The sequence below is a fragment of the Bos indicus x Bos taurus genome, chromosome 5 (genome assembly GCF_003369695.1).
Source record: "Bos indicus x Bos taurus breed Angus x Brahman F1 hybrid chromosome 5, Bos_hybrid_MaternalHap_v2.0, whole genome shotgun sequence".
Taxonomy (NCBI): domain Eukaryota; kingdom Metazoa; phylum Chordata; class Mammalia; order Artiodactyla; family Bovidae; genus Bos; species Bos indicus x Bos taurus.
Genome location: NC_040080.1, coordinates 50,130,746 through 50,153,465, shown reverse-complemented (window position 1 = coordinate 50,153,465; position 22,720 = coordinate 50,130,746). Strand labels below are relative to the sequence as shown.

The 22,720-nt window shown below is 37.7% G+C and overlaps 1 protein-coding gene across 5 annotated transcripts in view; it reads left to right on the top strand.

Moving 5' to 3' along the window:
• RIC8B (RIC8 guanine nucleotide exchange factor B) overlaps positions 1 to 22,720 on the top strand; it is a 103,125-nt gene that overhangs the window by 17,966 nt on the left and 62,439 nt on the right. For all 5 annotated transcript variants that reach the window (XR_003511109.1, XR_003511108.1, XM_027541889.1 and 2 more), the window contains exon 3: positions 17,646 to 18,254. Coding sequence is in view for 3 of the 5 variants with exons in the window: in XM_027541889.1 (XP_027397690.1) it covers positions 17,646 to 18,254 (609 nt within the window). In the remaining 2 variants the exon portion in view is untranslated. The remainder of the gene's footprint in view (positions 1 to 17,645; positions 18,255 to 22,720) is intronic.

Genomic DNA, 22,720 nt, shown 5'->3' with positions numbered 1-22,720 from the left:
ACTTATTGGAAAACAATTTACATATCCAGGAAGCTCAATAATGTCTGAGTAGAATAACCTCCAAAAGATCCATAGACACATCACAATAAAAATGCTAAAATGGAAACACAGTGAGAAAATTTTGAAAGTAGCAAAAGAAAAATGGATCATCACTTACAGAGCAGTCTCAATGAGATACACAGCTGACTCCTCATCAGAAATGTAGGCCTGTGGCTGTGGAATAATGTATTCAAAGAGCTCAAAGAAAAAACCTCAACCAAGAATCTTATATCCAACAGAACTATCTTTTAACATTGCAAGGGAGATAAAAACATTTTTAGATAAATGAAAAAATGAATTTGTTCTAGACCCACCTTGCAAGAAGTACTAAAAGTCCTTCAAACAGATAGCAAGTTACCTCAAACAGCGATTTAAATCCACACAAAGAAACAAAAGAGAACTAGTAAAGGTAATTATGTAATTATAAAAGATAATATAAATGCATATTTCTTCTCCTATTCTTTCAAATGATCTTAAAAACAGTTGTATAAAACAATATGTCTATAGTATATTGTTCAGCTAGTAACATACAGAAACATGATATATTTGTCAGAAATAGCACAAAGGTTGATGAGAGCAAAGCTGTACTGCACTAAGGAAGTGACTCTAGATAATAAAGTCACTATTTGGTTCTAGAGAACCAATAAGGCCAAAATAACAAAAGCTGTAAGTATATACCAGCTGTCCTTTCTCCTCAGTGACTTCAAAAGACAAAATTATATATCAAGTAATCATTTTTGATATGTATAACAATAATGCCACCAAAGAGGGGAAAGAGACATCATATAGAAGCAGTGTTTCTACACCTCACTGGAATTAATGTAAATTGAAGCTAATTCTGTTTAGATATATACATATATAAGATATTTAAGCCCTAGAACAGCAACTAAGGAAATGACTCAGAAAATAATTCCATTTTGTAGAAGACTACAAAATGCTGTTGAAAGAAACTAAAGAAGATCTAAGGGCTTCCCTGATGGCTCAGTGGTAAAGAATCTGCCTGCTAATCAATGCAGGAGACACAGATTTGATCCCTGATCTGGGAAGATCCCACATGCTGTGGAGCAACTAAGCCTGTATACCACAACTACTGAGCCTGTGCTCTGGAGCCCAGGAGCCACAACTGCTGAGCCCTGCACACTGCAAGTACTGAGACCTGAATGCCCTAGAGCCCATGCTCCACACCAAGAGAAACCAACACAATGAGAGGCCTATGCATCACAGCTGGAGAATGGGCCCTGCTCCCCACAGCTAGAGAAAAGCCAGTGTAGCAATGAAGACCCACCACAGCCAAACGCAGAGAGTTGGACGGTGAAGAAAGCTGAGCGCTGAAGAATTGATTCTTTTGAACTGTGGTGTTGGAGAAGACTCTTGAGAGTCCCTTGGACTGCAAGAAGATCCAACCAGTCCATCCTAAAGGAGATCAGCCCTGGGTGTTCATTGGAAGGACTGATATTGAAGCTGTAACTCCAATACTTTGGCCACCTCATGCAAAGAGTTGACTCATTGGAAAAGACCCTTATGCTGGGGCGGATTGGGGGCAGGGGGAGAAGGGGACGACAGGATGAGATGGCTGGATGGCATCACTGACTCAACGGACATGGGTTTGGGTAGACTCTGGGAGTTGGTGATGGACAGGGAGGCCTGGCATGCTGCGATTCATGGAGTCGCAAAGAGTCGGACACAACTGAGTGACTGAACTGAACTGAAAAAGAAATTAAAGAAGATGTAAAGAAATGAGAAAACATCCCATGTTCATAGATTGGAAGACTTATGCTCAGATGGCACTACTTCTCATTTTGATCTGTAGATTTAATGAGATACCTCTTAGAATTCCGGGTGGCTTCTTTGTACAAATTGACAAGCCAGTTCTGAGATTCATATGGAATTGCCGGGGATGCAGAAGAGCCAAAACAATCTTGAAAGGAACAGACCTGGAGAACTTACAACTCCCAACATCAAAACTTATTACAAGGCAACAGTAATCAAGACAGTGAGTACTGACACAAAGATAGATAAACATACATATGGTTGACCTTTAAGCAACTCAAGGTTTAGGGTGCCAATTCCCTGAGCAGTCAAAAACCCATGTGTAACTTTATAGTTGGTCTTTCATATCCACAGTTCTGCATCTGCAGTTTCAACCAACTGTGGATCTTGTTGTATGTATTTACTGGAAAAAAAAACCCTGCATATATAGATTTAGATCAGTGGAATAGTATTGAGAGTCCAGAAATAACCAGTGTGTCTGTGATCAACAGATTTTTGGCAAGGGTGACAAGCCATTCAGTGGAGAAAGAATAATATTTTAACAAATGGCACTGAGAAACTTAGCTACATTTAAAAGAATGCATTGAACCTTTACTTCACACCATGTGCAAAATTTAACTCAAGATAGATCAGACCCAAATGTAAGATCTAAAACCATAAAACTCTTACAGGAACATAGGGTAAGTCCTCATGGCCTGCATTTGGGAGTGGATTCTTAGATAGGACACCAAAAACACAAGCAACCAAAGAAAAACCAATAAATTAGACTTCATCAAAGTTAACTTTTGTGCTTATACTATCAAGAAAGTGAAAAGAAAACCCACAGAATGGAAGATAGTATTTGCAAATTGTATGTCTGATAAGAGACTTGTATCTAGGGTATATAAAGAACTCAGTAATAAAAAGATAATTGAATTTTAAAGTGGGCAAAGGATCTGAATATACATTTTTCCAAAGAAGATATACACATAGCCAATCAACATGTGATGCTTAACATCATTAACCATCAAGGAAATGAAAATCAAAACTATAATGAAATACCAGTTTATACTCACTAGTATGGCTAAAATCAAAAAAGTCAGATAGTAAATGTTGACAGGGATGTGAAGAAATCAGAATGCTCATACATTACTGATAGATTACTGCATATAAAATGATGTGGCCACTTTGGAAAATAATCTAAGAGTTCCTCAAAGAATTAAACAGAGTTACTATATGACCCAACAGTTGCACTCCTGCTGCTGCTGCTGCTAAGTTGCATCAGTTGTGTCCGACTCTGTGCCACCCCATAGACGGCAGCCCACCAGGCTCCCCCGTCCCTGGGATTCTCCAGGCAAGGACACTGGAGTGGGTTGCCATTTCCTTCTCCAATGCATGAAAGTGAAAAGGGAAAGTGAAGTCGCTTGGTCGTGTCCGACTCTTCGCGACCCCATGGACTGCAGCCCACCAGGCCCCTCCATCCATGGGATTCTCCAGGCAAGAGTACTGGAGTGGGGTGCCATTGCCTTCTCCGAGTTGCACTCCTAGGTATCTACAAAAAAGAAATGAAGATATGTGTCCACAGGAAACTGTGTACTTGAATATCCACAGCAGTATTATTCATAACAGCCAAAAAATGGAACCAAACCAAATGTCTATCATTTTGTGAATGGATAAATGGAATGTATTATAGCCATACAATAGAATATTACTTATCCATAAAAAAGAATAAAAGTAACTGTTGTAAGTGCTTATAACATGGATGAACCTTGAGCATATTATGCTAAGTGAAAGAAGGAAGACATAAAAGGCCACATAATGTACAATTCCACTCATATGAAATTTCTAATATAGGCAGATCTGTAATAACAGAAAGTAGATCATTTGTTTCCCTGGGGCTAGGGAGAGAGGGGAATGGGGAGTTACTGCTAATGGGTATTGGGGTTTTTTTGAGGGTGATGAAAATGTTTTAAAATTAAACAGTGATGATGGTTGCACAAGTGTGAATATCCTAAAAATCAATGAGCTGTATACTTTAACAGGGTAAATTTATGATATATAAATTATGTATTGATAAAGCTGTTATTAAATAGTACATGCCCATCATTCCAAGCACTATATGAATATTAACATCTTTAATCCTAATAACAAAGCTAATAAATGAGGTACTGTTTTCTTACTTATTTTACAGATGAGGAAACTAAGGCACACAAAGAAATTACTTGCTTAAACTAGTGAAGTAAATTACTTGCCTAAACTTGTGAAGTGGGAGGACATGATTTAAGCCTATGCAGTGTGGTCCACAGCCCTTGTGCTGCACCATACTGCCACTCATTAATAATTGAGTTGACCTGTGGTATAGCTTATGAATTGATTCTGTTTTCTGATTGTAGGCTCCAACTCTCTCCAGAATTTGAGAGTTGTTGCAGAGCATAAACAAAACTTTGACACTGAGTTAAATAAAACCATTGACAGAAAACAGAAGCCCAGGATTTACAGTATGACTGGGTAGGGTAACTAGTGTCAGCCCTCCCATAAGCAGTACAGTACTTGACCCGTAGGCATGCTGCACGTGTCTTTTACGATTATTATTTTGCCTAAAATATAGGGTTTTGATTTTTTTTCATCTTAGTAATTAGCTGTTCCTTACACAGTTTGGCCATGTACTAAGGAAAGGGTATAACATGTACATCTTCGGCTGATTGAAAACTCTTAGGACCTGAAAGAGTTCCAGGCTGAACAGACATTTCCAGTTCCCCATTTATAGATGAAAAACTGAGTGGTTGACTTACTTGAGGTTATGAAAAATGAGTGAAGGATCTGGGACTCAAACTAGGTCCTCTGCCTTCTTTCCTGCCTTCAGTGACTGTCATTGCAGGGTGACTCCTCAGGAACTTACAGTATAGTAAGGGACCCAGGATATCTTCCAGGACAGTGATTCCTTCTAAGGTCTCTTGTGCTGAGGGTAATCAACCAGAATCTGACTGAATACTTTCAGTAATGGGATCTCCACAGCAGCCACTTTGCTGTTAGATAACTTTGTTAGAGAGCTTTTACTTGTATGAACTCTACATCTGCTTTAATTGATCCTCCTGCTTTATCCCTCTCTGCCTCTGCCTTTGTCCATCACTTAGCTTGTCTTCTACCTTCTTTCCCCTGCTCCATCTCTTTCATTTTTTCCCCTACTTATTACCTAGCATTCATAGTTATCAAGAAGCTTTTTCTAGCTAAATTCTCAATATGTAGTTTATTCCTTTAATCTTTAATACACAGCTTAAATTGCTATGCATTGAAATACATTTACAGTCCTTATTCATTTTACATATGTTCAGTCTCCATAGTATTATAAGTAACTTGAGTTATGTGCTTTTATAGCTCCCTAACCCCAACTCAACCTTTTGTCGCTTGGTTAGTATTTATTTCTCTTGAGTAGTTTGCATGTACTTGAATTTTAAATTGAGAGCATTTTAAGTTACATGCCTGTTATCAGGCCTGTGTGCGCAAGTGCTCAGCAATGAACTCGATAGATTCTAAATGGATACTACAGAATCTATAAAACTAATACAAAATTGCCATGTTATAACATCAGCACTTACCTTTTCAAGTGGCTTTGGTATTAAATGGAAAATACAGATAAAAATTTCCTAGCCCTATTGTGCTTGTGCAGAGTGTGCCTATTAATATTACTTGATCTGCTCGTTCATCTGGCCATCTTTATGAGGTAATGTGCATAAGTCTCTATTCTATCCCAAGCACTGTGCTAGAGATTTTCAAATATAATCATCTCATTTAATATTTATAAGCCCTAGATGTTATTCCTCTTTATAGAGATGAGGAAATTAGGCGCAGTGACAAAAAAATTTGCTAAGATCATATAGCTATAAGCTAGTGGTTAAACCTAGGTGCTTTCCTTACTTCAGTTGTACTGTTTCCTAATAAATAACCTGTGAGATTTCTTACTCCTTACAATACATTGTCTCAGATGCTGTTCATGTTAAATAATATATAATATTAATAATATAGATCTTTCATAATAACTTTGTGAAATAGATACATTTATATCTTACACATGATGAAATTTAGCTTCAGGTAGAATAAATAAATTGCTCCAGATCCAAATTCAAAAAATAATAGAACTAGGAATTAGAAAAAACCCAAACTGTTTCTGTGCTTTTTTTCTGCTACACCACTCGTGTGTTCTTGTGCCTTTAAAGACCTCTAACATCACAGCTGTCTCATTGAAACAACTTTACTCTTGTCCTTATTCTCGGCTGTCTTAGTCTGCTCGTGCTACCATGACAAAATACCAAAAACTGGGTTGCATAAGCAAAACAAATTTATGCCTCACAGTTTTGGAGGCTAGAAATCAAAGATCAAGGTGCTGGTAAGGTAGATTTCCTTCTGAGACCTCTTCTCTTGGCTGATAGTCACCTGCTCTCTGACTGTGTACTCATTTGACCTCCTCTTTGTGCAGAGAAGGAAGCGAGTGGGGAATGAGTGAGCCAGCCCTCTGGTGTCTCTTGTAAAAAGGATACTATTCGCATAAGACCAAGTCCTCTCCTTCATGACCCCATCTAACCTTAATAACCTTCTCAAAGCCCCATCTCCAAGTACCATCACACTGGGGTTAGAACATCAACATATGAATTTAATGGGAATACAAATATTTAGTCCATAACTTCAACTTACCATCAGAGCCCCTGATTATCTTCTATAGAGGCCTGGGTAACTAGAGCTGACATCTAGGGATTTAGAGTATTTCAGAGTGAAGAGGTGAGCCTTGTGGAGTAGATGACACAGGAGACAAAGAAATTCCAGAGAAACTTTATATAGGTAACACTTTGATACACTGAAAAAGACAATAAGCTGTAGAGATCCATAGGATGAGAATCTGTACCAGCCACCAAGATATAGAGTATATGTTGTGACGGAATGTACATCTTCCAGCTTTGTTAGTGTGCTTTTACATAATCAAACTATGACTTGGCTGAGAACTCAGTAAAGATTAAATGTGATTATGTTCCCTTATTTGGCAAACTAAAATGCAACAAATGATAATGCTCCTGTATTTGTCAGTATATTAACTTAAAATACTAAAATATGTTTTGTGTAGGTAGTGAAGAAGAGCATTTTCTGAAAAATAAAGACTCTTGCTTAAGTAGCAAGAAAACCAGAGTTGGCTGGTACTGTATTGAAGAGAAATTAAAAGTTTTGACATGCCCATTTCTGCCCTCAGTCAAAAAGGGAAAGGCAGCTGATTGGTTTTTAGGTTTTCATTTACACCTAAGCTATTTTTCCCATCTGTTAATGAACTCTTGATGATGCATCATGTCTTTCTCAGGATTGCTAATTAGCAAAGAAACTTGAGCCAAACTTACATAATTGTTGTTACTATGAACTCTCAGTCTTTTGGCAGGATCACCATGATATAGAACATAGCCAGAAGGATTGTATTAATGAAAAAAACAAGTACATGTGCAAGAAGGGGAGCTAAAGGTGAAATTAAGGAAGTGAGATAAAAACTTCATTCACAAGGACAGTATCCATTAACTAAAAAGTGATAATTACTATTGCCTCCCATAGTAAAAGTAGGAAAAAAAAAAAAACCCAAAGTGTATAGGTATCATATCATATTAAACTAAATGTAATTGAAACCAGCTTCATGGGCATTTATTTAGAAAATCTCATCTTTTGCTTTTTATAAAGAGATTTCAAATTTGACCTCCAGAATCCTCTCTAACCTTTCTTAGAAGCACAGTGTAGAATCCTGGCAGTAAGTCATTAATTGTTTAATGTTTTTGTAAAATACTATTTTTTAATAGGTCTGTCTTCTGGCAGTGACAGCATTGTTCCAACTATTGATTATAATAAGCTTATTTTAGAATTTAATACATCTCTTTCTGTCTTGTGCATGTGCATCTGTGTACGCGCACATGCATGCACACACACACACTGTGCACACATTGCTGTGCACAGAGGACAAAAGTTTAGAACTATCAGATTTAGGTGGCTGACCTTCAGCTCCAGTTAAGAACTAAAATTAGATCTCTGTGGAATATATATCCAGTGACATCCATCAGAGAAGAGTGTAGGCATAACCTGAGAAGCCAGGGAGGCATCATTCAAGGGACTTTGCCTTAGCTACAAACTCATTTCCCATTTGAATTTTTATCTTAAAAATTCATGTGACTTTTTGTATTGTGAGTTGTAACGTATTTGTTTATTTTCATGTAGAAACACTTCCCTACTTGCACCCTTGATAAATCTTTTAGTAAAACAGTAGTTAAGGAGGATGCACAAGGATTGTCCTGTGACTTTAAGTATCTCTGGCACTATGCCAAATCTCCCAGATGAATGTGCCTATTTTAAGAGCAGGGTCCTATCCCATCACTATAGGAACACTGGTTGATTACAGTGAGAGCATAAATCAAGCATGTGGCTAACATTGCAGACATAATGGACAAGAAGGTGGGGGTGGCATGGGGAATCCACTCTTACTAAAGAGAAAGTATTTAATTCTATTAAGGAGAATGGATAGGTATTTCAACACACAATAGAAGACCAAAAACAGTAAATAATAACAGCCATGTTTAAGGACTTGTCTGTTTAAGGAGGGAAAAGAAATCAGTCCTCAGTAATTCCTTTCACAGACCTAGCTTATCCCAGAATTGCTTTGAATGTTGTAACACTCATTTTTATTTATTTTGTCACCAGATACCAGTAGAATGAAAAGAGAGTAGGACTGAGAGTCAAATAATAATCAGTCCCCTTTTCTGTTATAGCTTTCTGTGCTGCTTAAGCAAATCGTTTAGCTTCCTTGAGAGTCAGCTTTCATTATCTATAAAATAAATCCCCTGATCCTGAGTATGGGCTTCCTGATTGGCTCAGTGGGTAAAGAATCCACCTGCAATGCAGGAGATACAGGTTCCATTCTTGGGTTGGGAAGATCCCCTGGAGAAGGGCATGGTCACCCACTCCATTGTTCTTACCTGGAGAATCCCATGGACAGAGGAGCCTGGTGGGCTTCAGTCCAGAGGGTCTCAAAGAGTTGGACATGACTGAGCACACACACACAATCCTGAATATATTATTAAGTATTATTTTCTAAAAGGATTCTATGGTCAAATAAATAAAGGAAGTATCTGCTTAAAAAACATGTTTCTTTTCCATAGTTCATCTGAGAATCTTTAATATTTTAATAAGCCTTATAAATTTCCCAGATTTATTCTTTAACAAAACCCATTTTTTTAATAGAACCTTTTGCACTGCTAGTGTTTATTGATATTAAGTAGTCATTATAGCCCTTTATAACTCTTAATATTCTGATTCTGGAAATTATACTCATTTTGTTTGGCTCTTCGACTGTTTTCTGGCCTGTAGTTATCATAGGGTTACTGCCAAGTTGAACTCACTGCCTCTGCTGTGTGTGTACTCTGCCCCTCTTTCCAAGTTGAACTGGAAAGTTATTGCATTTTCCTGTTTCTTATAAATAAAACAGACATTAGTTTAGTCCTTGTCTTTTGTAGTGTTCACTTTCTCTGTTCACTGCCATTTCATTTTTGATTTGGTTGTTCAGTCATTGGCCCATTTTTAGAGGTCTTGTTCTTAGAAATGTACAACTTTGTCTCTTACTGCGTACCATCCTCTCATTTAATAAGCAGCACTGTAATATATAGGGTATATCCCCATTTCACATGTAATGAACCTTATGCTCAGAAAAAAACAAATAACTTGCCCAGATCTCACAGGTAATAAAATAGCAAAGTGAAGTCTCTCTGACTTGGCAACTCAAATTCTCTATTATGGCATATACATTATAGTTATAGTGGTAAATAACATTTGTTGAGTATTTTATTCTAAGGCAGCATATACATATTATCTTATTTAATTCCCCTAATACCCCTATGAAGTAGATACTATCATTCCCATTTTATCTTGAATTTAGTAAACAGACATTTGGCGAATTGTTAATGAATGGATAAATAGATGAACAAATGAATATACAAACCAACCACGGCACAACCAGGCCAAGTTGGTCTGAGTCTTGGTATTAGATATAGAGTAGTTGCTTAGTCATTGAAAGTGTTAATTGCTCAGTCATGTCTGACTCTTTGTGACCACATGGACTATAGCCCACCAGGCTCCTCTGTCCAGGCAAGAATACTGGAGTGGGTAGCCATTCCCTTCTCCAAGGGATCTTCCCAACCCAGGGATCAAGCCCACACTCCTGAATTAAAGGCAGATTCTTTACCATCTGAGCCACCAGGGAGGTACAATATCACTTATGTTATTTACGGAATGATGGTATAAGAGGTTCTATATGGGGCTTCATTGGGACATCGTATTTCAAAGGTACATTCTTATTTAAATCTAAAGCCAAGTTGTTGCAACAAAGAGACCCCCAATGAAGAAGTGATTTAAGGAATATGGGCATTTATTACCTTTCCAAATAACGGTTCATAAGTGATCAAGCATGCAGGTGAGTAGCTCTGCTCCATGTGTTGATTCAGTGACCTAGCTTCTTTACAGGTTTGTCAAGTCATATCTTTGCCATTGAACATTGGCTTAGCCTATACTGGGCTGCCACTTCCAGGTTCTGGGCTGCAGAAGGGGACAAGAAAGGGGAGAAGGCATGCCCACTATTGTAATGACCCAAACCTGAAAACACGTCCTCATACATTCCATTGGCAAGAGTTCAGTCATATGGCCATGAAGAAGAGCTGAGGAGTGTTGTGTAACCAGGCAGCCATGAAACTTGCCACAGTTCTCTTACTGTTTAAAAAGGGAGGATGGATTTTAATGGACATCTATCACTTTTTACCACAGTGCCTAATAATTAAAGCCTTAATAAGTTCCCTGGTGGCTCAGTGGTAAAGAATCGACCTGCCAAGGAGAAAACATGGGTTCAGCCCCTGGGTCTGGAAGATCCCCTGAAGAAGGAAATGGCAACCCACTCTAGTATTCTTAGCTGGAAAATTCCATGGACAGAGAGAGGAGCCTGGCGGGCTACAGTCTATGGGGTTGTAAAAGAGTTGGGCATGATTTAGTGACTGAGCAACAAAAACAAAGTCTGTTTATGAGGCATTATAGTATTTCCTCATTACTCTGGGATCTGAGTTAATTTTACTGCCTTCATTATATATTTGAAGAAAATATGGGATAAAATGCATTCTTTAGAGCGGTGCCTTCACATTATTTGTGATGAAGGACCAAGTTTTTTGCTTATTTGTTTCTTAATTTTCCTCTAATTTGTAATAGACCAGTAGTTTTGAAAGTACAATAAAAATGAATCATTAAAGAAATAATTACATTCTTGGATAGCAAAGTCAAATCACTATAACGGTTTCTGAATACATATTCTCAACTTTTTATGTGCTTAGTCAAACTCAGTTGTGTCTGACTCTGTGACCCCATGGACTGTAGCCCACCACGTTCCTCTGTCCATGAGGATCTCCAGGCAAGAATACTGGAGTGGGTTGCCATGCCCTCCTCCAGGAGATTGTCCCAAACCAGGAATCAAACCCAGGTCTTCCTCATTGCGGGCAGATTCTGTACTGTCTGAGCCACCAGGGAAGTCTAAGAATACTGGAGTGGATAGCCTGTCCTTTCTCCAGCAGAACTTCTCAACCCAGGAGTCAAACCGGGGTCTCCTGCATTGCAGGTGGATTCTTTACCAGCTGAGCTACCAGGGATGGTCTGATAACAAACAGTTTGTGAACTGGCACCAATCTGCAGACACTTTTGAGTAGTAATATTTGTCTCAAAAAGTATTTTCTTGCTACCTCTTTGGGGTTGCCAGAGTTTAATAGACTAACTATGATGTCTATATTATAAGCAAAGACATTTTCTTTGTATATATAAAACTTGACTTTTCTCTTTTACAAATATTTTTAGAAATCAGCTTTTAGGACAGCATATAAATCATGATGGATTCATTATTTGAATGCTCATATACATGTCATAGCCTGTTTTGCTTGTTTCATAATTGAAGTTAAAGCTAATCCTGGTTTTACAGATTAATAGTGAAAAGCTTACCATTCTGGAGCTGGAAGAAGAGTCTTGATGCACGATATAGAGGAAGAAGAAAATCTAATAAAGTGCTTGTTATGTCCCAGAGACTCACAACACCCCTCTGAGATATAAGTGATATTATTCCCATTTTACAAATAAGAAAGTGAGGCTCACAGAAGTAAAAAAAAAAAAAAAAAAAGGTCTGAATCATAGTGGTAAAGCTGGCTGTTAAATCCAGGTTTTTCTGATTTAAAAGCCTCTATAGTACATTTTCTTCTCTCATAAAAGAATGATGTCCTTTCTACCTTCAGAGAGCTTTTAGTAGCTAAGGCAAACTCATAAAAAAAAACAGGATTTTAGCAACCAGTGATTGCTACAAATTTTGGTATGGGCATTACTTGGAGAGGAAGAACGTTGGGGGCTGAAGTAGTAAGGAAAAACTTTATATCAAAAGTTAATTTTAAGCTTAGTTTTGGAGAATGGATAAAACTTAAATAGTCAAAGAAGGAGAAGGACTGGATGCATATAAAAGGAAGATGGCAAGAAAGCAAAAAAAAAAAAACTCTACATGAAATAAATATAATTAGAGAGGAGGGTTTGATAGGGGAGCAGTATGAAAGAGAAGACTCAAAATGCAGGTTGGAGGATCATAAATGCTAAGCTGAGGATTTGAGATCTTTACCTTATAACAATATATAAATGATAACCAGTACTGAACACTTAATGCTTTCCAAGCACTGTTCTAAGTACTCTACATACGTGATTGCATTTAGTAACTTTCCAAGATCACACCATTAGAAGACAGTAGTCAGCCTTTAAACACAAATTTAAATCCAGAACCCCTGCCCTTAATCACAGCACTGTTCTAGTTCTGGAGTCTATGATAAGTTGAACAAGTTTCAGGCCTAGGACCACTGATCTTAAACAAGTAATACACTTTACACCTCAAGTGATTTTTAACATTTACGAAAAGTAATGTGACCAGATAATGACATACCATCCCTATTCCTGCCACCCTGATACGTCTTTGGGACAGTTGAGAAGTTACGGTGTTTGTGCTAATGGCTTTCAGCTCTGCCTACTTTTCTGTGCTTATCTGGTCAGTTACTCTCAGTTAACCCCTGGTCCCCAACATCCAAGTTATATCAGTCCATTGTTAGTTGTAGTTCATTCGTTCCTAGAATGTGGCTCATGAACTGACAGCAACAGCATCAACTGGGAACTTGTTAAGAGTCCCAATTCTGGCCTCATTCCAGACCAATTAAATCAGAAACTCTGATTCAATCTGTGTTTCAACAACCCTCACCTAGAGATTATGATACTAAGTGAAATAAGTCCAAAAGAGAATGACAAATACCATATGATATCACTTATATGTGGAATCTAAAATATGACACAAGTGAACACATCTATGAAACAGACAGACTCAGACATAGAGAACAGACTTATGGTTCGCCATGGAGGAGGGTGAGTAGGAAAGCGAAGGACTGAGAGTTTGGGACAAACTGTTATATATGGATGGATAAACAACAAGGCCCTGTTATATGGCACAGAGTCCTATAGTCAGTATCCTGTGATACGGAAGAGAATATGCAAAAGAATATATACGTATATATGTATAATTGAATCACTTTGCTGTACTGTAGATATTAATACAAGACTGTAAATCAACTCTACTTCAATAAAATTAACAACAACAACAACAAATAATTCTTTAAGAGATTATGATGCATGCTGAAAACCATTACTATAGTATACTCTAGGGTTTCCATTTGGGAGCAAGCTATCAAAAATTTTTTGACAAAACCTGGCATCAACATTGAGAATCTCAATCTTCAGTCTCTGCTGCTGGGTCTTGCAGTCTAACTTTATAGAAATAGCCATGGCTACTAAGCTAGTGGGGGTTCCCAGATGGCTCAGTGGTAAAGAATCCACCTGCCAATACAGGAGATGTGGGTTCAATCCCTGGGTTGGGAACATCCCCTGGAGAAGGAAATGGCAAGCCACTTCAGTGTTCTTGCTGGGATAATACCATGCACAGTGGGCTACAGTTCATGGGGTTGCAAAGAATCTGAAACGACTGAGCACGCGCACTGCAACCTAATGAGCGTTTTAAAAGGGCTTTTTGTCAGCCTCTCTGAAGTAATTATACTTTATGAGCATACCTAAGCTTTGCTTTATGACTTTAGTTCATTCCTGAAAACCTTACCTCTTAGTGAAAAGATTTTAAAGCAGAAGATATTTCCATCAATTTTAATGGAAAAAAATTATGTGTTTCATGGTTATCTAAGATACCAAAATAGTTTTCAGATTAAAAAATATATCAGTTGAACCATGATAACAAATTTGTATAAATAAATACCTAGAAAGTTAATAAAAAGTTTGTACTTAAAATGTTATGTAATGATGATTTATTATACTTGCAAAAAGAGGAAGAGAAGACTTGATAGTGAGAGATGGCTGGTGGTGGAGGAATACAAAGGAATTATTCTTTGGAAGGGGTTGGAGAGTCAGGTAGTAAACTTTAAAGCAGATAATCTTTGGGAGTATGTGGGTATCTTGCATTTAAAAACAGCTACAGCACACCTGGGCCTGCCAGTGGGATACAGATGAAAGGAGTGAGATGCCCCAACATCCATCTCACTCTCCAAGGAACTACATGCTTGTTGAAACTAAGTGCTGTATAGGAGAGCAGAGGGAGCAGCTGGGGAATCTTTTAGACCCTTCAGTCTTCAAATTAAACCTTAGGAAATGAGTGGGGTCCTGGCTGGTGGAAATGGGGACAGGGTAGGCCATGCTGAGGTAATGGTGGGAGAAGGTTCAGGACATATTGTCAGGGGACTGGGAGTCTGTTTGGAGCACTTGGAAAGGAAAGAAAAGGGAGGGTGTATGTGTGTGACAGAGATATAGGAAAGGGGACACTGAGCTTATTTCAGCTGCATTCTGTGGGCAACAGGGAGCTATGGAAAGCATTTGAAGAGAGCAAGGCATGTTTTTGAAGGAGTAAAATCAACTGAAAAAAAATAGTTATAGCACAGGAAAATACCATTAAGGCAAAATAAAGAAACGAGTACTTTTGAAACAGAAGTCGTGCATGCACTCAACAGATGGGGGAATCATAAGGAATGCTACCTCTTCAGTGTTCTTGCTTGTTCAAATGCAAAGAAAAACTTTTGATTCATCCAAATGCGGTACATGGTTTAATTTTTCTTTATAATATTCTCTAAATAGAAATGATTGTATTGAGTAGAGCAACAGTCTGTTAAATATCACTTCTTATATTTTAATACAAAAAAGGGAGGGGTTCATTGTCCAAGAAGTGGTATTCCTTTTCAAGAGACATTATAACAGAAAGCTACCTAACACTTGTCATGTGAGGCAAGTCTGTGATGAGAAATGACATGTCTAAAAACAACTGATTGAAAACTATGCTTGAAACAGTCTCGGTTGTGGATTTCCTGCAAGCCTTCAGGTGAGGCAGTTTTTAACTCTAAATTTTGTAGACCTCTCTGATCTCTTTTATGTAGCCTTCTTATGTCCCAGAGTTTTAACAGTCCATTTGGTTTATAGCCTAGGCTATTTGTATTCATACTTTGCTCTTTTTCTTTCTTGAATCTGACAGTGGAGGAAGAAAGAAGTCATTCCTACCCACAGACTTGGAGTGGGGGAGGGGGCGCACGGCGGGGGGTGGGGAGGCGGCGGGGGGAAGATTTTATTGTTGTTTTTGGTTTAGAAAGAAAAGAACTAAAGATTTCTGTGTTTACTAGATATGTAGAACTCCAAATTCACGTATATAATATTTTATAATACCTTATTTATTATGTATTTCTTAAATAGGAATGTAGATAATTCCTTCTTGGTTAAAATTATATGGGAGCAAAGGTTATTTAACTCCACCACCCAGGAATATAGCACATAGGAAACTGTGTAAAACATATTTTTTTTCTTTGTCTTGGATGTGAAAAATCTGAAATTGGAGAAATTTTCCTATTTTATATATTTTTAATAATGGGCATATTATACTTTCCTCTATCCCAAAACAGCATTCACAAAAAAAATGCTTTCATGATGATATTAAAATATTAAGTGGAAGTCCCTTCTAGTTGATCAGGTATGTTAAGGGATAGAGTTAACAATGTAGTGAAGTTTTTTTTAGCTTGCTTGGTTAATTTCTTTTCCACCTCCATCTAGAGAACATAGTACATTTAAAATTGACGTTTCCATAGCTGTTTGACTCAGATGTGCTGAGAAGATGCACATGGCCTAAAATTTCTGCCAAGATCATAATTCTTGACCCACAGATAGCCTCTTTCAGTTAAAGTCTGATGACAGTAATAGAAACTTTGTAAAACCTTGTATTGGTCATAGTTGTTGCTTTTGTTTTTATAAAATGTAATGGGTATAGAAATGGTTGGCAGTGGAATGGTTATACTTGCTGCTCCTCATACAAGGTTTGAGGTTCAGAGACCCAGATCTGCAGTTTATGGAGAAGAAAACTGGACATTGACTTTTAAGAGAATTATCAGTGGTTCTTAAATTTGGCAATGACAGAAAAAACCTTTTCAAAAAATTCAAGGTAGAGTACACTTTGGGTCCAAATAAAGCTGAAACTCCAGTACTTTGGCCACCTCATGCGAAGAGCTAACTTATTGGAAAAGACTCTGATGCTGGGAGGGATTGGGGGCAGGAGGAGAAGGGGACGACAGAGGATGAGATGGTTGGATGGCATCACTGACTCGATGGACATGAGTCTGAGTGAACTCCGGGAGTTGGTGATGGACAGGGAGGCCTGGCGTGCTGTGATTCATGGGGTCGCAAAGAGTCGGACACGACTGAGCAACTGAACTGAACTGAATTGAACTGAAAGAATTGTTTCTGAGATAGTGGTAGCAAGATTTGGAACCAGGACTACAAGTATATTTGTGTAATCTGTGCCCTACTCCAAGAGAAAAGGAAAGCTAAGATCCTGCCCACAGTCTGAGCTTCCCAAGCCATATGTCCTGGCACAGGGCTGCATGGAGGAAGAGGGCTTTTTTTGTAATTTGACCACCCAATAGGAACACTTTCTGCAGTTAGTGTGGAGAGGGGCACCTTTTTGCAATTGACTGAAAGGAATCATATATGCTAGCTGAGCCCTCTTTGGAACCCAGTACTTGGAATAATTGTTAGCAGTGTTGTCAGCAAAAGATCTTCTCTGGGGTCATTTGATAATTAAATGTTATTACATATTAGCTAAAGAGAGTTCTAAGGTTTATATAACATGGGACTACTGCCCATAGTACTATAAATTGAGAAAACATTATCAAGGCTGAAACTAGGCATAAATGAAGGCTTCTTTAAGTCTCTTTGTAAGAGCCTATACTTGTGGCCAAATGTGAACCAGTTCTCAAGGCATTAATTTTTATTTCCAGGAGGGGAATAGCTATGATTCAGATGCTTACCTTCCATCCTTATAGTATATGTAGTCTGATATTAAAAATTCTTAAGAACAAACTTATATAAGATATTTGTAACTCATCTGTATAAAGTCACTAATTCTCTTTTAAACTAAGAATATTAGGCTGGAAGTTAGGAAACCCATACTCTAACTGTTGCTACCCTACTAATTCATTCTGGCCTCATACAAGTAGCTTAACCTTTCTGGCCCTCAATTTCCAAATCTGTAAAGTGAAAGAAGTACACCAAATATAAGATCTCTTTCAGTTCTAACATTCTGTGACTAAAAAAGTAAAAATCTTTTCTAACCAGATCTTGAACTGCAATTTAATACACTGATAGAGAAACAGTCCATTTTAAATCACTTAAGCCAAATAACCATATTTTTCATACTCATTCTTGTTTTTCAGAAACTCTGTGAAGGCATATTTAAAGTCCTTTTAAAGGACATCCCAACAACATGTCAAGTGTCCTGCCTGGAAGTTCTCCGCATTCTCTCCAGAGACAAAAAGGTTTTAGTTCCTGTAACAACCAAGGAAAATATGCAGATACTGCTGCGACTAGCCAAGCTAAATGAGTCGGATGATTCTTTGGAGAAGGTGTCAGAGTTCCCAGTTATTGTGGAGTCATTAAAATGTCTTTGTAACATAGTGTTCAACAGTCAGATGGCACAGCAGCTCAGTCTGGAACTTAACCTTGCTGCAAAGCTCTGTAACCTCCTCAGAAAGTGCAAGGACCGAAAGTTTATCAATGACATTAAGTGCTTTGACTTGCGCTTGCTCTTCGTCCTGTCACTTTTGCACACCGACATCAGGTCACAATTGCGCTATGAGCTCCAAGGACTACCGCTGCTAACCCAGATCTTGGAAAGTGCCTTTAGCATCAAGTGGACCGATGAATATGAATCGGCCATAGACCATAATGGACCTCCTCTCTCACCTCAGGAGACAGACTGTGCCATTGAGGCCCTTAAAGCTCTCTTCAATGTGACGGTAGACAGTTGGAAGGTGCATAAAGAGGTAAGGTCAGGAAGAGTATTCTCATCTGCTTGGAATTTCATTGATTTGGGAGCTGCCTGAAACAAAGGAATGCTAAACAGGGAAATGGAGGAAGTTTCCAATTCCCTCATTAATCAGTTATATGACTCAGGATACATTTCTTAACCATTTATAACTCTTATTCTTTCCATCTGTGTGACACTTATCAGAAGAATAGGGTGAAGATGGACTGCTGTTTTGTAAGATGCCAAGTATAGTTCCTTTTCTGAGTTGTACTATCATGTGTCTTTTTTTTTTTAAGAGCCTCTTTCAGAAACAAGGTTTAAATTATTATAAGAGTTGATGGGAAACAAAACAGTGATTCATAAAGGTATAGGCATGTTCATTGCCTGCTATTTTAAAGAAACATTAAGATATTTAGGCCAGTTGAAATCAGTCAGTCAGAATGGATGTCTGCTCAGAAGAGTAAAAGACACTGTGTTTATCACCTGTCATACCAGTCTCCTGATGTGTTACTCTATCAGAAGTGTAGGATACAGCTAGGATATATGCTGATACACAGTCCTAGAAAACCAGTATAATTACACCAGAATATGGGAAGGTTATTTTAAACCACTTGATTTATTTCTAGACTAAGATCCTTTTCTGTGGCTTGGACCATCCAGCAACCCAAAGTGAGGCAGATTCGATAGTTTATATTTGAGTACCACAAGAACAATATGCTAAATGAGAAGATTAGTTTAAGAAAGTCAACAATTTTCAGTGAAGAGGACAAACCTTTTCCCTTGCTTCTACAATCTTAACATTTCACATTTACCCTCTCTCTTTAACCTTAAGTAACTCATAAAATTTAGTCTCTTTCTTAAAAAAAGAAAGAAAAGAAGTGTTTTGGTGCCAGAGCAAATTATCTTTTTTGACAGTTGACTTTAGGACTTAAGTTAACATTTTCCCGTGTCCATTTGAGGCAGTTCTCACCATGAATAAAGATCTGTTTTTGCCAGCACCTTACTTTGAAAGGATTATCTCAGTGTGGTGCTATAGTAGCAGTATGCAGGCATCTGAGTTTTAAAGTGCAAATAGGTCTATATTTTGAAACCAAATATTTGAAGATCAGTCCTAACAGCTGTTTTAGATGACTGTAGTATGGTTAGTTTTTCCTGGGACTTGGCAGAAAAAGATGCAGAAAGCCCACATGCTCCATTTGTGCTTTGAAACCAAATATTTGGAAGTATTTAAAATGTTATGTCTCTATGCTTATTTGGTACCTTCTATGGTTATTTTTCTTACACTGTTTGCTTTGGTGTTTTTAAGTTCTCCATTTAGTTGCAAGAGCCTTTCTGAGACTGTTGGTTTGCCATTGTTGGAGCCCCTGTTATTTAAATTGTGTCCAAAATAGTAGCTCAGACCCTTTCAGATTCCTGACAGAAAGGATTTATAGTTCAGCGGCTGCACATCAGCATATGTATGGAATGATGTGTAATAAATAACAGTATACTGAAATTGGCCCTAATTAGTGTGCTTCAGTTATAATTAATAGCAGGGCTGGAAGAGGCTTTCGAAAATGTTGAAGTGCCAAATGCTTACTCTGTATTATAGAATGTTTATTTTTCAAAAGATACATGATAAAGGATCAGTAGTCCTGAAGTGGACATCTCAACAAACCCCTGTGAGTCATGGATCTCTTGATACAACCTGTGTAAAATGTACCTAGTTAATATGCCTCTGGGCTATTTTGAAGTTATCAGAAGTTGTAAACAGTATTGACAACAGAGTCTTGACTATGGAAAAGGTTGGGCTTCCCAGGTGGCGCTAGTGGTGAAGAACCCACCTGCCAATTCAGGAGACTTAAGAGACCCAGATTTGATACCTGGGTCAGGAAGATCCCCTGGAGGAGGGCATGGAGACCCACTCTAGTATTCTTGCCTGGAGAATTGGACTACTAGTGGGCTACAGTCCATAGGTTGCAAAGAGTTGGACACAACTGAAGCAACTTCATACTCATGCACACATGCGTGGGAAAGGTTAGTTTAAACCATTTGAGTCTCCATAAGTCTCTAAATTCAAATTTTAGCAAGCATTTAGTCAGTCAACAAATATTTATGAACAATTGCCAGGTATTACCCAGGCGTTGTGAAATATATTGGTGAAGAGTACAGATAGTCTCTTCAAACTTCAGTTCTATTGGTGAGACAGATAATTAGTAAACAAATATGTAATTTGAATTGTGTTAAGTGCTAGGAAAGAAACAGTACAATGATGAAGAATATTTACTACAGTTAGAGAAGACCTCTGAAAGTCTCTCCTGAGATCTGAAGACTGAGAATGATTCGGCCTTCTAAAGAATGAGGGGAGGAAACCTTTCTCCAAGATTGAATAGCATGTGAAGAGACACAGAAATCAGAGTATAGAGTACTTTTTATTGAGGTGTCTACAACTTGACTGTGATGCTCTGGATGTGGCCAACAAAATTGGGATCATCCAAACTGAGTTGGGCTTCCCTGGTGGCTCAGACAGTAAAGAATCTGCCTGTAATGCAGGAGACCTAGGTTTGATTGCTGGGTCAGGAAGATCCTCTGGAGGAGGATGTATTACTGGCAACCCATTCCAGTATTCTTGCCTGGAGAATTCCATGAACAGAGGAGCCTGGCAGGCTACCCATGACAACTTGGCATAAAGAAAATCTATAGTAAGGGTGCAGAGAAACTCTTCCTCTTGTCAGGAAGAGTTCATTTACCTGAATTTTAATATCTACTTGATTGTCAGATTAAAGACATCTTTCTCCAGGTGAGCAATCATCTAAAGAATTGTTAACACTTTAAAATACCAACTGAAATAAAGGGATATGGAAAGCTGACTGTATGGAAGAATCCAACTTTAAAATACAGATTTAAAAATAATATTTTCCTTATTCTGAAAGGGAATTCTTGCTAAATAATACTGCAGAGATCTAAGGGAAAAAACATATGAGCAAGAAGAAAGTACAAATTATCTGTAAATCTACCACTCAGAGATAAGCCTTATTTGCATTTTGCTGTATATCTTTCTAACCATTCTTTGTTGTATAATATATAAACATATATATATATATATATATTTTTTTTTTTTTACAAAAATGCAGTCATTTTATCATCTTGCTTTTTTTCTTTTCCACAATAAATGTTCTTGAAGAGTAGTAGATTACATGATGTGTTCCTTGAAGCCATAAAGTTCCTAGGAGTGACCTCTGAGGTTGAGTGGACAGTGTTTCAGGTTCCCACCCTTTCTTTAAAAAAAGCACCTTTGATTGTTGCTGTTGCTATTGTTATTTCTTTAAATTTAGGCTGTAACTAGATTTCATTTGGGATATAGAGTTCTGCATCCAAAAAAAATAAATTTTAATAACCACTTTCTTCTCATGTTTGTTAAAGATAATAAATCTTTATGAAAGAACAAAAGTGAAAGTTGCTCAGTCATGTCCGACTCTTTGTGACCCCGTGGACTATACAGTTCATGGAATTCTCCAGGCCAGAATACTGAAGTGGGTAGCCTTTCCCTTCTCCAGGGGATGTTCCCAACCCAGGGATTGAACCCAGGTCTCCTGCATTGCAGGAGGATTCTTTACCAGCTGAGCCACCAGGGAAGCCCTTATGAAAGAACACTCATAAGTATATGTGTAAAAATACTTAAAAGTATTCCTTCATAAGGATCCATCAACCTTTAACAAATGCCCTATGTGTAAGAATTTGGGTTTTTTGCAATTGTTTGCTATTTTAAATAGTAATACAGTGAATTTTCTTACAAAGTCTTTGTAGATAAATTCCTGAAATTCCTGCACCAAAGGATTTTTCAAAACTTTAGGGTTTTTTGTATGTGTCATACGTATTTAAATGTATATGTATTACCAAATATTGACCTTCAGAAGAACAGGACTAGTTTATACCTTTCAAAACCTGGGCATTTCACTTTTTAAAATCTTTACCTATTTTACAACTCAGTTGTCACAAAAAATATGTTTGGTTTTGGTTTTAACTGTTCTAGTAGGTATTTTTTATGACTGTTCATTTACAATTCACAAAAACAGAAAATTAAATTTTTCTTGAGGTTTAGCAAATTAGTGGAATTTGTTCATTTTAGATTCATGCCTCAATGTTAAATTCCTGTCTGGAAGCCAATGCCATTAGTAGAATTTGGAGATTCTTTTCCATTCATTAGGAAATGTAGCTAGCCTTATTTCTACATGTGGTGTCTGTCTGTCTCCCTACCTTCCTCCCTGTCTCTTTCTCTCCCTTTCCTGATAGTAGTGTATTTTAAAAGGTCAAATGGTCAAATGATTCCTTTTATAGGACCCAAAGTCAATTCTAGAAAAGTTCATGGAAATGATCCTGTCTTCTTCCTGTTTTAACACTTTGCTAAATCTCTTGGCTCATCGAGGAAAGCATGTTATTCTAGAGATCCCTTACTTTTAACATATGTTCCCTTCTGCAGTGTTTCCTAGGTATCTATGCAAT